The 15,492-nt window shown below is 45.1% G+C and overlaps 2 protein-coding genes across 2 annotated transcripts; one reads left to right on the top strand and one right to left on the bottom strand.

Annotated features, from left to right (window-relative positions):
* Positions 1-8,897: 8,897 nt before the first annotated feature.
* Positions 8,898-15,481, top strand: LOC134656975 (zinc finger protein 664-like). The gene is made up of 2 exons (XM_063512539.1): positions 8,898-9,002; positions 15,269-15,481. Exons 1-2 carry the CDS (start codon positions 8,925-8,927, stop codon positions 15,476-15,478), a joined length of 288 nt encoding a protein of 95 aa, XP_063368609.1. The 5' UTR covers positions 8,898-8,924; the 3' UTR covers positions 15,479-15,481.
* LOC134656913 (dnaJ homolog subfamily B member 13-like) lies at positions 10,095-14,464 on the bottom strand. The gene is made up of 2 exons (XM_063512464.1): positions 14,164-14,464; positions 10,095-10,876 (listed from the first exon to the last, which is right to left on the bottom strand). Exons 1-2 carry the CDS (start codon positions 14,405-14,407, stop codon positions 10,104-10,106), a joined length of 1,017 nt encoding a protein of 338 aa, XP_063368534.1. The 5' UTR covers positions 14,408-14,464; the 3' UTR covers positions 10,095-10,103.
* Positions 15,482-15,492: the final 11 nt, after the last annotated feature.

Here is a 15,492-nt window from a genome sequence, read left to right as displayed (position 1 = left end):
GACCCACTTCGAGCAGAAAACACACCAATGCTCAGTTTGTGAAAAAAGGTTGTTACTATTTACACTAAACACAAGTAGCAAGCATGCTCGGTCTGCCAACGGAACTTCCCCACCAAAACCCTGCTGTATCGACACAGGCAGACCCACTTCGAGCAGAAAACACACCAATGCTCAGTTTGTGAAAAAAGGTTGGTACTATTTACACTAAACACAAGTAGCAAGCATGCTCGGTCTGCCAACGGAACTTCCCCACCAAAACCCTGCTGTACCGACACAGGCAGACCCACTTCGAGCAGAAAACACACCAATGCTCAGTTTGTGAAAAAAGGTTGGTACTATTTACACTAAACACAAGTAGCAAGCATGCTCGGTCTGCCAACGGAACTTCCCCACCAAAACCCTGCTGTACCGACACAGGCAGACCCACTTCGAGCAGAAAACACACCAGTGCTCAGTTTGTGAGAAGAGGTTGGTACTATACGAAACACAAGTAGCAAGTAGCTCGGTCTGACTACGCTACTTCCCCACCAAAACTGTGCTGTACCGACACAGGCAGACCCACTTCGAGCAGAAAACACACCAGTGCTCAGTTTGTGAGAAGAGGTTGGTACTATACGAAACACAAGTAGCAAGTAGCTCGGTCTGACTACGCTACTTCCCCACCAAAACTGTGCTGTACCGACACAGGCAGACCCACTTCGAGCAGAAAACACACCAGTGCTCAGTTTGTGAGAAGAGGTTGGTACTATACGAAACACAAGTAGCAAGTAGCTCGGTCTGACTACGCTACTTCCCCACCAAAACTGTGCTGTACCGACACAGGCAGACCCACTTCGAGCAGAAAACACACCAGTGCTCAGTTTGTGAGAAGAGGTTGGTACTATACGAAACACAAGTAGCAAGTAGCTCGGTCTGACTACGCTACTTCCCCACCAAAACTGTGCTGTACCGACACAGGCAGACCCACTTCGAGCAGAAAACACACCAGTGCTCAGTTTGTGAGAAGAGGTTGGTACTATACGAAACACAAGTAGCAAGTAGCTCGGTCTGACTACGCTACTTCCCCACCAAAACTGTGCTGTACCGACACAGGCAGACCCACTTCGAGCAGAAAACACACCAATGCTCAGTTTGTGAAAAAAGGTTGTTACTATTTACACTAAACACAAGTAGCAAGCATGCTCGGTCTGCCAACGGAACTTCCCCACCAAAACCCTGCTGTATCGACACAGGCAGACCCACTTCGAGCAGAAAACACACCAATGCTCAGTTTGTGAAAAAAGGTTGGTACTATTTACACTAAACACAAGTAGCAAGCATGCTCGGTCTGCCAACGGAACTTCCCCACCAAAACCCTGCTGTACCGACACAGGCAGACCCACTTCGAGCAGAAAACACACCAATGCTCAGTTTGTGAAAAAAGGTTGGTACTATTTACACTAAACACAAGTAGCAAGCATGCTCGGTCTGCCAACGGAACTTCCCCACCAAAACCCTGCTGTACCGACACAGGCAGACCCACTTCGAGCAGAAAACACACCAGTGCTCAGTTTGTGAGAAGAGGTTGGTACTATACGAAACACAAGTAGCAAGTAGCTCGGTCTGACTACGCTACTTCCCCACCAAAACTGTGCTGTACCGACACAGGCAGACCCACTTCGAGCAGAAAACACACCAGTGCTCAGTTTGTGAGAAGAGGTTGGTACTATACGAAACACAAGTAGCAAGTAGCTCGGTCTGACTACGCTACTTCCCCACCAAAACTGTGCTGTACCGACACAGGCAGACCCACTTCGAGCAGAAAACACACCAGTGCTCAGTTTATGAGAAGAGGTTGGTACTATACGAAACACAAGTAGCAAGTAGCTCGGTCTGACTACGCTACTTCCCCACCAAAACTGTGCTGTACCGACACAGGCAGACCCACTTCGAGCAGAAAACACACCAATGCTCAGTTTGTGAAAAAAGGTTGGTACTATTTACACTAAACACAAGTAGCAAGCAGGCTCGGTCTGCCAACGGAACTTCCCCACCAAAACCCTGCTGTACCGACACAGGCAGACCCACTTCGAGCAGAAAACACACCAGTGCTCAGTTTGTGAGAAGAGGTTGGTACTATACGAAACACAAGTAGCAAGCATGCTCGGTCTGCCAACGGAACTTGCCCACCAAACCTGCTGTACCGACACAGGCAGACCCACTTCGAACAGAAAACACACCAATGCTCAGTTTGTGAAAAAAGGTTGGTACTATTTACACTAAACACAAGTAGCAAGCATGCTCGGTCTGCCAACGGAACTTCCCCACCAAAACCCTGCTGTACCGACACAGGCAGACCCACTTCGAGCAGAAAACACACCAATGCTCAGTTTGTGAAAAAAGGTTGGTACTATTTACACTAAACACAAGTAGCAAGCATGCTCGGTCTGCCAACGGAACTTCCCCACCAAAACCCTGCTGTACCGACACAGGCAGACCCACTTCGAGCAGAAAACACACCAATGCTCAGTTTGTGAAAAAAGGTTGGTACTATTTACACTAAACACAAGTAGCAAGCATGCTCGGTCTGCCAACGGAACTTCCCCACCAAAACCCTGCTGTACCGACACAGGCAGACCCACTTCGAGCAGAAAACACACCAGTGCTCAGTTTGTGAGAAGAGGTTGGTACTATACGAAACACAAGTAGCAAGTAGCTCGGTCTGACTACGCTACTTCCCCACCAAAACTGTGCTGTACCGACACAGGCAGACCCACTTCGAGCAGAAAACACACCAGTGCTCAGTTTGTGAGAAGAGGTTGGTACTATACGAAACACAAGTAGCAAGTAGCTCGGTCTGACTACGCTACTTCCCCACCAAAACTGTGCTGTACCGACACAGGCAGACCCACTTCGAGCAGAAAACACACCAGTGCTCAGTTTGTGAGAAGAGGTTGGTACTATACGAAACACAAGTAGCAAGTAGCTCGGTCTGACTACGCTACTTCCCCACCAAAACTGTGCTGTACCGACACAGGCAGACCCACTTCGAGCAGAAAACACACCAATGCTCAGTTTGTGAAAAAAGGTTGGTACTATTTACACTAAACACAAGTAGCAAGCAGGCTCGGTCTGCCAACGGAACTTCCCCACCAAAACCCTGCTGTACCGACACAGGCAGACCCACTTCGAGCAGAAAACACACCAGTGCTCAGTTTGTGAGAAGAGGTTGGTACTATACGAAACACAAGTAGCAAGCATGCTCGGTCTGCCAACGGAACTTGCCCACCAAACCTGCTGTACCGACACAGGCAGACCCACTTCGAACAGAAAACACACCAATGCTCAGTTTGTGAAAAAAGGTTGGTACTATTTACACTAAACACAAGTAGCAAGCATGCTCGGTCTGCCAACGGAACTTCCCCACCAAAACCCTGCTGTACCGACACAGGCAGACCCACTTCGAGCAGAAAACACACCAATGCTCAGTTTGTGAAAAAAGGTTGGTACTATTTACACTAAACACAAGTAGCAAGCATGCTCGGTCTGCCAACGGAACTTCCCCACCAAAACCCTGCTGTACCGACACAGGCAGACCCACTTCGAGCAGAAAACACACCAATGCTCAGTTTGTGAAAAAAGGTTGGTACTATTTACACTAAACACAAGTAGCAAGCATGCTCGGTCTGCCAACGGAACTTCCCCACCAAAACCCTGCTGTACCGACACAGGCAGACCCACTTCGAGCAGAAAACACACCAGTGCTCAGTTTGTGAGAAGAGGTTGGTACTATACGAAACACAAGTAGCAAGTAGCTCGGTCTGACTACGCTACTTCCCCACCAAAACTGTGCTGTACCGACACAGGCAGACCCACTTCGAGCAGAAAACACACCAGTGCTCAGTTTGTGAGAAGAGGTTGGTACTATACGAAACACAAGTAGCAAGTAGCTCGGTCTGACTACGCTACTTCCCCACCAAAACTGTGCTGTACCGACACAGGCAGACCCACTTCGAGCAGAAAACACACCAATGCTCAGTTTGTGAAAAAAGGTTGTTACTATTTACACTAAACACAAGTAGCAAGCATGCTCGGTCTGCCAACGGAACTTCCCCACCAAAACCCTGCTGTATCGACACAGGCAGACCCACTTCGAGCAGAAAACACACCAATGCTCAGTTTGTGAAAAAAGGTTGGTACTATTTACACTAAACACAAGTAGCAAGCATGCTCGGTCTGCCAACGGAACTTCCCCACCAAAACCCTGCTGTACCGACACAGGCAGACCCACTTCGAGCAGAAAACACACCAATGCTCAGTTTGTGAAAAAAGGTTGGTACTATTTACACTAAACACAAGTAGCAAGCATGCTCGGTCTGCCAACGGAACTTCCCCACCAAAACCCTGCTGTACCGACACAGGCAGACCCACTTCGAGCAGAAAACACACCAGTGCTCAGTTTGTGAGAAGAGGTTGGTACTATACGAAACACAAGTAGCAAGTAGCTCGGTCTGACTACGCTACTTCCCCACCAAAACTGTGCTGTACCGACACAGGCAGACCCACTTCGAGCAGAAAACACACCAGTGCTCAGTTTGTGAGAAGAGGTTGGTACTATACGAAACACAAGTAGCAAGTAGCTCGGTCTGACTACGCTACTTCCCCACCAAAACTGTGCTGTACCGACACAGGCAGACCCACTTCGAGCAAAAAACACACCAGTGCTCAGTTTGTGAGAAGAGGTTGGTACTATACGAAACACAAGTAGCAAGTAGCTCGGTCTGACTACGCTACTTCCCCACCAAAACTGTGCTGTACCGACACAGGCAGACCCACTTCGAGCAGAAAACACACCAATGCTCAGTTTGTGAAAAAAGGTTGTTACTATTTACACTAAACACAAGTAGCAAGCATGCTCGGTCTGCCAACGGAACTTCCCCACCAAAACCCTGCTGTATCGACACAGGCAGACCCACTTCGAGCAGAAAACACACCAATGCTCAGTTTGTGAAAAAAGGTTGGTACTATTTACACTAAACACAAGTAGCAAGCATGCTCGGTCTGCCAACGGAACTTCCCCACCAAAACCCTGCTGTACCGACACAGGCAGACCCACTTCGAGCAGAAAACACACCAATGCTCAGTTTGTGAAAAAAGGTTGGTACTATTTACACTAAACACAAGTAGCAAGCATGCTCGGTCTGCCAACGGAACTTCCCCACCAAAACCCTGCTGTACCGACACAGGCAGACCCACTTCGAGCAGAAAACACACCAGTGCTCAGTTTGTGAGAAGAGGTTGGTACTATACGAAACACAAGTAGCAAGTAGCTCGGTCTGACTACGCTACTTCCCCACCAAAACTGTGCTGTACCGACACAGGCAGACCCACTTCGAGCAGAAAACACACCAGTGCTCAGTTTGTGAGAAGAGGTTGGTACTATACGAAACACAAGTAGCAAGTAGCTCGGTCTGACTACGCTACTTCCCCACCAAAACTGTGCTGTACCGACACAGGCAGACCCACTTCGAGCAGAAAACACACCAGTGCTCAGTTTGTGAGAAGAGGTTGGTACTATACGAAACACAAGTAGCAAGTAGCTCGGTCTGACTACGCTACATCCCCACCAAAACTGTGCTGTACCGACACAGGCAGACCCACTTCGAGCAGAAAACACACCAGTGCTCAGTTTGTGAGAAGAGGTTGGTACTATACGAAACACAAGTAGCAAGTAGCTCGGTCTGACTACGCTACTTCCCCACCAAAACTGTGCTGTACCGACACAGGCAGACCCACTTCGAGCAGAAAACACACCAATGCTCAGTTTGTGAAAAAAGGTTGTTACTATTTACACTAAACACAAGTAGCAAGCATGCTCGGTCTGCCAACGGAACTTCCCCACCAAAACCCTGCTGTATCGACACAGGCAGACCCACTTCGAGCAGAAAACACACCAATGCTCAGTTTGTGAAAAAAGGTTGGTACTATTTACACTAAACACAAGTAGCAAGCATGCTCGGTCTGCCAACGGAACTTCCCCACCAAAACCCTGCTGTACCGACACAGGCAGACCCACTTCGAGCAGAAAACACACCAATGCTCAGTTTGTGAAAAAAGGTTGGTACTATTTACACTAAACACAAGTAGCAAGCATGCTCGGTCTGCCAACGGAACTTCCCCACCAAAACCCTGCTGTACCGACACAGGCAGACCCACTTCGAGCAGAAAACACACCAGTGCTCAGTTTGTGAGAAGAGGTTGGTACTATACGAAACACAAGTAGCAAGTAGCTCGGTCTGACTACGCTACTTCCCCACCAAAACTGTGCTGTACCGACACAGGCAGACCCACTTCGAGCAGAAAACACACCAGTGCTCAGTTTGTGAGAAGAGGTTGGTACTATACGAAACACAAGTAGCAAGTAGCTCGGTCTGACTACGCTACTTCCCCACCTAAACTGTGCTGTACCGACACAGGCAGACCCACTTCGAGCAGAAAACACACCAGTGCTCAGTTTGTGAGAAGAGGTTGGTACTATACGAAACACAAGTAGCAAGTAGCTCGGTCTGACTACGCTACTTCCCCACCAAAACTGTGCTGTACCGACACAGGCAGACCCACTTCGAGCAGAAAACACACCAATGCTCAGTTTGTGAAAAAAGGTTGGTACTATTTACACTAAACACAAGTAGCAAGCAGGCTCGGTCTGCCAACGGAACTTCCCCACCAAAACCCTGCTGTACCGACACAGGCAGACCCACTTCGAGCAGAAAACACACCAGTGCTCAGTTTGTGAGAAGAGGTTGGTACTATACGAAACACAAGTAGCAAGCATGCTCGGTCTGCCAACGGAACTTGCCCACCAAACCTGCTGTACCGACACAGGCAGACCCACTTCGAACAGAAAACACACCAATGCTCAGTTTGTGAAAAAAGGTTGGTACTATTTACACTAAACACAAGTAGCAAGCATGCTCGGTCTGCCAACGGAACTTCCCCACCAAAACTGCTGTACCGACACAGGCAGACCCACTTCGAGCAGAAAACACACCAGTGCTCAGTTTGTGAGAAGAGGTTGGTACTATACGAAACACAAGTAGCAAGCATGCTCGGTCTGCCAACGGAACTTGCCCACCAAACCTGCTGTACCGACACAGGCAGACCCACTTCGAACAGAAAACACACCAATGCTCAGTTTGTGAAAAAAGGTTGGTACTATTTACACTAAACACAAGTAGCAAGCATGCTCGGTCTGCAAACGGAACTTCCCCACCAAAACTGCTGTACCGACACAGGCAGACCCACTTCGAGCAGAAAACACACCAATGCTCAGTTTGTGAAAAAAGGTTGGTACTATTTACACTAAACACAAGTAGCAAGCATGCTCGGTCTGCAAACGGAACTTCCCCACCAAAACTGCTGTACCGACACAGGCAGACCCACTTCGAGCAGAAAACACACCAATGCTCAGTTTGTGAAAAAAGGTTGGTACTATTTACACTAAACACAAGTAGCAAGCATGCTCGGTCTGCCAACGGAACTTCCCCACAAACTGCTGTACCGACACAGGCAGACCCACTTCGAGCAGAAAACACACCAGTGCTCAGTTTGTGAAAAAAGGTTGGTACTATTTACACTAAACACAAGTAGCAAGCATGCTCGGTCTGCAAACGGAACTTCCCCACCAAAACTGCTGTACCGACACAGGCAGACCCACTTCGAGCAGAAAACACACCAATGCTCAGTTTGTGAAAAAAGGTTGGTACTATTTACACTAAACACAAGTAGCAAGCATGCTCGGTCTGCCAACGGAACTTCCCCACCAAAACTGCTGTACCGACACAGGCAGACCCACTTCGAGCAGAAAACACACCAGTGCTCAGTTTGTGAGAAGAGGTACCCCCCTTAAAATATCGTCCAAACAGACCACACTCGCCACTTCGATCCTAGCAAAAAAGCGTAGACCTTTTTTGTATTTTTTTTACAGCAGAGTACTCATGTTTAAGAATTATTTTTGCTATCTATAACCCACCGTTTAGGAACGTTTATTCAATAAAAGTCAAAATACAAATATACAAAAAACAGTAACAATTTAAGACTAGCTTAAGCCACAGAATAAATATTAGTACTAAGTACAGAAGACTCACTCTCTAACAAAACGCGTCTGTTACGATCAGATATGGCCGCTAGGTGGCGACAGCGCCACGCGCGGCTTATGTCTTTCCCCAAAATTGGGGCCGAACGGATGTACTTTTAGCTACCTGTAGCAGAGCGACGAAATCGCGGAGTGAGCCACGCCTGCTTAAGCCTAGTTTAGGAGGTACCGTTTAGGAGGTATTTACGAAAAACTAAAACAAGATACCTTTACACCCCTACCCTTTAGCTTCACCCCAATCAATCAGTACTTTTAGTATGTTGTTTAAAGCACCTTTACCTACAACTATACCAAAATTCGCGTAGTTCCCCTAGTTTTCCTTCCTTGGGTTGGCTATAAGGAAGCCTTTATGCATACTTATTTTAAATTTGCTTGTTTTTCTTAGGTTCTACAGCGGCTATGCGCTACGTTCCCACATGGCGCGGCACCGAGGCGAGCGGCCCTATGTGTGCTCCATGTGTTCAAAGAGTTTCTACAACCCGACTGACTTGAAGGTGAGTCCTCGTAGGTTCTACAGTGGCTACGCGCTACGTTCCCACATGGCGCGACACCGAGGCGAGCGGCCCTATGTGTGCTCCATGTGCTAGAGATTCTACAACCTGACTGACTTGAAGGTGGGTTTATCCTCGTAGGTTCTACAGCGGCTAGACGCTACGTTCCCACATGGCGCGGCACCGAGGCGAGCGGCCCTATGTGTGCTCCATGTGTTCAAAGAGCTTCTACAACCCGACTGACTTGAAGGTGGGTTTGCCCTCGTAGGTTCTACAGCGGCTACGCGCTACGTTCCCACATGGCGCGCCACCGAGGCGAGCGGCCCTATGTGTGCTCCATGTGCTCAAAGAGCTTCTACAACCCGACTGACTTGAAGGTGGGTTTGCCCTCGTAGGTTCTACAGCGACTACGCGCCACGTTCCCACATGGCGCGTCACCGGGGCGAGCGGCCCTATGTGTGCTCCATGTGCTAGAGATTCTACAACCTGACTGACTTGAAGGTGGGTTTGCCCTCGTAGGTTCTACAGCGACTACGCGCCAAGTTCCCACATGGCGCGCCACCGAGGCGAGCGGCCCTATGTGTGCTCCATGTGCAAGAGCTTCTACAACCCGACTGACTTAACCTCCTGACTCCTGGAGACTAAATAATGTACATATTCGTGCAATCTAATTTGAACCTTTCATGAACCAAATAAAGTAGCATTTCTTTTGTTTCATTGCTTTTTAAAACAAACGAGATTCGTTCTAATTTACTTATAGAATAAGGTTCAAATTAAAAATTTGAAAACTTTATATAGTGGGTCTTACGAGATTAAAGGTGGGTTTGTCCTTTTATAAAACAGCCACGAAACGCCAAACGAAACTTAAATAATGTATGGAAATAGGGAAATAGTCACGTGACTTATCGTAGAATCTGAGGGCCTTTTACTCCAATAATTAAAGCGTAATTAGAGTGACAGAAAGATGCCCGCACTTTGCGAACTTCAGTGTTCCCGGTAGGCCCTCTGTTTTCCCGATCCCGATACATACTTTCTTTTTGTTGTGCGTTTGACGATGTCATATGTAAAGACGCTATTAGATATATCGGAGCGGCTAAGGCGCTCACAAATATCTGAACACGCCTCTATTGTCAAGTTTAGTGCGTGTTCAGATATTGTGAACACCTTGGCCGCTCCGATATATCTGATGGCGACTGTACAATTTGTCTTCGCTAAAGATCGCTTTTCCTAGGATAGCGGTGCCGTCATATATTAGCGGCCGTCTCCATACTAAATAATACGGCTAAATATGGATGTCGTAGTATTTGTATGGAGACGCCCGCTATATGACGGCACCGCTTTCGGAGGAAACCAAAGCTTAAGCCCTCGAAAGCGTCTTGAGTGCTCTTGAGTCTAGTCTAGAGAAATAATGCGTAAAGAAACTTTTTTTATTAATACAGTTAATAGGTAATTAGGTATAATTGATAAAAATACTTATTTCAAATGGAAACTTCCGAAGAAGGAAGGGCGCCGCAAGGTATGTCGTCAAACTTCTTATTCTCATCCTCATTCAGCCTGAACGCTTCCGCAAACTTTTTCTTCGCTTTTGGCGCCAAATAAATCGGAAAATCGATCTTAAAGCGTATCACCAAATTACCTTTAGCCTTTTTAGGACACGCTGGTACCGGGAGTCCTTCGTCGTCTATCACTTTTTCGTAAGTAGGTGTGATGACGTCAGAAATTTTAGTTCTCACCACTCTGTCGTCTAAGGTCTTTAAGGTTATATCTAGACCGCATAGAGCTTCTTCTAAACTCACTTGTTTGACTATGAGTAAGTCGCTCAAGCCACATCGTACGTACGTATCGTGTGGACGGTCCTCCGTAACGAATATTACGTCAGCTGGTATCCTGGTAGGTCCTTGGTCGCCTTCCGATTTAAAAAGTATTTCTGTATTAGGGTAGATACCGGGCGCGAAAGGGATAGAAAGCACTTTCTCTCGCAGTTTCAGCTCCGAGCAAGTCTCATCGGTGAACACTAAGCGCTGGATTTTCATTTTTTTTAATCCCCCTTTGTAAATTTCTTCTAAAGACAAAGACAGCGGTCTGAAGATAGTGACGTCCTTTTCTTTATAGCCTCTGCCTAGAGGAGACTCGAACATTGGAAGCGGGTTTTCATAGTAGTCCAATAAGTTGGCGTATGGGTTGGACGTGCCGAAGAAATCGCGGAAGGTCTTAAGCGGTTCCCCGTGGTAGGCGTAAGGCTGTATGTATTCTGTAATATTAAAGTTTATTATATTAAATAAAAAGGCGCGTATAAGCTATGTACCGACTTGAACAGGACAAAGTGAGGGAGTGACGTAATAACCGTCATTTCATAGGAATGTACAGGTTTTTAAAAGGTCGGCAACGCGCATGTTACGCCTCTGGAGTTGCAGGCGTCCATAGGCTACGGTGACTGCTTACCATCAGGCAGGCCGTATGCTTGTTTTCCACCGATGTGGTATAAAATAAGATTCGACATTGCTGCACTTTTTCATTTCATAACTAGGTATTTACTAAACCAGAAAGTTGAAAACAATACCAAAAAATTATCTGCTTAAATATTTCGGTCTCCTCAAACAAAGGTTTCCAATAATCAAGCAATGTTATATATACATACATACATATAATCACGCCTATTTCCCGGAGGGGTAGGCAGAGACCACGGATTTCCACTTGCTACGATCTTGACATATACCTCTTTCACTTCCGTTACTTTCATAACATTCCTCATGTGTATGTAGAGATGGGCGGCGGGTAAATACCCGGGGTAGATATCGGGTATTTATCGGGTATTTACCCAATCTACCCGGTATTTACCTTTTCTACCCAAATGAGTGGGTATAAATAAAAGTTGGAAACGGAGTAATAAATTGAATTGAGATAATGTAAATAACAGTTTTTTTGATACTCATGTAGTTCTATAAAATGTATAATATTTGTATTGACTAAGGAATTTGTCAAATGTTTAATATCTTAATACATACATTCTACAATACGTGTGTTTGTCACTCTACTCCTCTTAAACGGCTGGAACGATTGGGATGAAATTTTGTGTGTATATTTCAATGGGCTCCTGAAGGGTTGGGAAAAACAAATGAACCCGGTAGGTGGCGCTGCTATCGGTATATAGCCAAATTCGATTTACTGAAACCGATTGGGTGAAATTTTGTGTATATCTATATTTCAACGGATACCTGGATTGTTTGAAAAAACTATTGGACCCGGTAGGTGGCGCTGCTGTCGGTATATCACCTAATTTTATTTAATGAAACCGATTTGGATGAAATTTTGTGCATATATTTCAACCGGTACCTGGATTGTTTGAAAACACTATTGGCTATAGATATGAGCGCCGCGCCGGCGCGCCGCCGCCGCCGACAAAATGTTCGCGCCGCCGCGGCCGACAAAATTTTGTCGGCGGCGGCGGCGCCGTCAGTCATTTACATTTACCGCGAATTTAACCATTGCAAGCATGGTTAAACGTCTTTAAAAGGTATAAAATGGGGTTAGTTTTGAGATATTAAGCGTTTCCACGTCCAAATGTCCGGCCGTTGGTTTCGGCCTGCTCAACTTTCGGCCTGTTTTAAAACGCTTGAGCATTGGTCCTTATCCGATCTTAGCTCCATTGCAGCTCGGCCTTTGGCGTCGCACGAATGCGCCCGCAGGAAAGCTCCAGATCTTTAACACTATGGCTTCAGTCTTTATCGGCCTGCGCCCTCGCTCTGCTCTCTTGCAGCTCGGCCTCGCACAGAAGCGCGCCGCAATCGGCGCTCCAGGCGTTCGGCCGTCAGCCAAGCTTACACTTGGCGTTCGATTCTTAGCTGTATGCTTACCTGCAGCTCATCCTCTGGCCTCGCATTGGGAGGCGTCGAAATCAAGTCTTCGGTGTTACATGGAGCTCGGCGTTGGGCCTCACTTTTTGACATAAATCGGTTTTGTTGAATCGATATTGGTTAATGACGGATCTCGATTTTCTTTGGACTGTCGACAAGACGTTTCCCTGATACTGTCAATCCGCAATTTTTAACTAGCACTAAAGATAAGGGCCTCGCTAAGATCTTCCGGAGAGCCTCGCCAAGATTAAGACCGCCTCTGATGCCGCGCGATACCGCTTATCCACAGTTTATACGATATCAATTTTTTTCGTACCATTATTCAATAAATTATCCTTGAAAATAAAAGATGCATTTATTTCATGACTTTCTTACAGCAAAGACATGTTTATTCGGTAAAATTTTGGTTTGAATTCTTTTTTCATTATTCGAAGGTGTTTCAAGGCCACGCCGCCGTTTCGCCGCCGCCGCCGACCAATTTTGACCGGAGCGCCGCCGCCGGCTAAATGCCTATCGGCGCTCATATCTAATTGGCTATATACCTATAGCAGTGCCACCTACTGGATCATATTGTGTTTTCAAACAATCTAGATACAGACAAAATTTCATCCAAACCGGTTTCAGTAAATCAAATTTGGCCATATACCTAACGATAAAATTACTGTATTAAACAATAAATAAAATAAAATGTAGAAATATCAAAACCAAATTATGAAAATAATTTAAAAATAGTAGGTAAAATAAAAATAAATGAAAAAAAAGGAAAAATATAAATACATAAAATAATAATAGGTACACAAATTAACAAAGAAATGTAAATAATACGGTATACAAAAGCTTAATTAAATTAACATTCCTACAACACAAATTACACAAATTAGTGAACAAAATGCACTCATAGAAAAAAAATTTTTTTATTTATTTTTTTCCACACTTACATTAATTGTGTACAAAAAAGTTGTGTGATTGTGATTTGTGTACTTTATTTTAACTTATTTTCATATTTATACGATAATAATGTTGATATATCTTATTTATATAATGAATTTCTTCAATTATACGAACAAATTTTAAATACCCAACAATTTGGGTAGATACGGGTAAATATCGGGTAGATTGGGTAGTTTTGGGTATTTTCCCGGTATTTACCCGCCGGCGCCCATCTCTATGTGTATGTTATTATAATATATCAGTGTGGAAAGATAAGTCGGGCCCTGGAGGGAAACTACCTTAAATCCTTAAGCTGGCTCATTTTACTTAATGGAGACATTCCTTTATTTTTAAAAAGAAACAAAACTGCATTCAAAGTATTTTTCTTTTTTTCTTCGACTTGGCTTGTCTAAAAAAATCTTGAGTACTAAATATTACATTTTATGGATATTTTGTACGACAGACGAGTTTAAGACCTAATGTTTCTTGGAGAAATGTTATCATTAACATTAACTGTATCGACTAGTAGAATAAAATTGCGAGTTTTTATTTTTTGGAATTTTTAGTCGGTTCGAGTCCCGGGCGAGGCAAGCGAGTTTTAGAAAATCTTTGAATGCAGTTTTGTTTCTTTTTAAAAATAAAGGAATGTCTCCTTTAAGTAAAATGAGCCAGCTTAAGGATTTAAGGTAGTTTCCCCCCAGGGCCCGACTTATCTTTCCACACTGTATACGTGTATAATACAACTGCCAAATACCTGTAGGGCCCGGTACCCCTCGTTTAAGCCCTTCTTCACCATACTGGTCATAGACTGCCCTGTGCTTATGATCGACCAGCACTTCGTAGGCCTCTCCGATCAGCGCGAAGATTCGCTTCATGCTCTCATCGCCTTCATACCTCTCTGGGTTATACTTTAGTGCCAAGCGACGATACGCCTTTTTAATCTCGTACTGAGTACACGATCGTTTCACACCTAGAATACCGTAGTAGTCGAAACCCATTGTGATGTGCTGATGTGTTAAAAATTACGGAAAATAAAATTGTTAGTCAATGTCAAACGTGTTGTGATGTGAATCTGACGTAAATGTCAAATGTGAAGCAAATGTCTAGTGGTGACGGCCAGCTGTATGCAACTTAACATGAAGGTTTTTTAATTTTAAACAGATAATCACGTCGAAAGAATACAACACCCAACTAGGATTCCGACTTGATTCCGACCGACACTTTCTCGGTGATAAAGTGCTTCACGTAGCTGCCTATATTAAATATTCGTATTTGATAAAAAAAGGCTGATTACATAGTGAAAGTACGGGTAAATAAAAAAAATTGAGAGCTAAAACAGCATGTGCACTACGCGTCTTTTTAAGTTTTACCGTCAAATTTGACTATAATATATTTACAAGCTTATTAACCATTTGACTATAGGTAGTTAATAAGCTTGTAAATATTACAGAGCTCAGTTAGTTTAGTGTCAATGTAACTTGATTGAGTTTGGGCTCGTTATAATCATCTCCATTACTAGTTCATATCGTCAGGTAACAACCAAAACTCGCTAATTTCTATCACAAGTGAAGAGCTATAGTGAACCATGCTAGTACAGTCAGCAGCAGAAGTTGCTAAGCGGGCCAGGTGTTCAAGATGAGCTTGACGCTACTTTATTGTTAAGAGAATAAGAGCGTGTCAAGGTAATTTTAAACACCACGCCCGCTTAGCAACTTCTGCCGCTGACTGTCCCCAAATAAGGTTCAGTTGTGAGATTTTGTTGTCACCTGGCGATATATACCATATACCTGATTCAAAAGTACAGTCGGCGATAAAAACTTGTACCTATTTTTTTTTTTACAAAAGCGTACTCTTCTCAGGTACACTTCCGCCTCCATACCGGCGAGAAGCCCCTAAAGTGCTCCGAATGCAACAAGACCTTCCGCCGCCACTCCACGCTCTGCCAACACATGAAGAAGCACAGAGGCATCCGTAACCACGTGTGCAATGTGTGCAACAAGGCATTCTACGAGGTGTCGAAGCTTAACGCGCACATGAGGGTTCATACTGGTAAGCAAGTGATCCTATAGCGCTCTTAAAAAAA

The sequence above is a fragment of the Cydia amplana genome, chromosome 19 (assembly GCF_948474715.1).
Source record: "Cydia amplana chromosome 19, ilCydAmpl1.1, whole genome shotgun sequence".
NCBI classification, from domain to species: domain Eukaryota; kingdom Metazoa; phylum Arthropoda; class Insecta; order Lepidoptera; family Tortricidae; genus Cydia; species Cydia amplana.
Note: the sequence above shows the minus strand (reverse complement) of the source record. Positions and strands in the feature narration are given on the sequence as shown.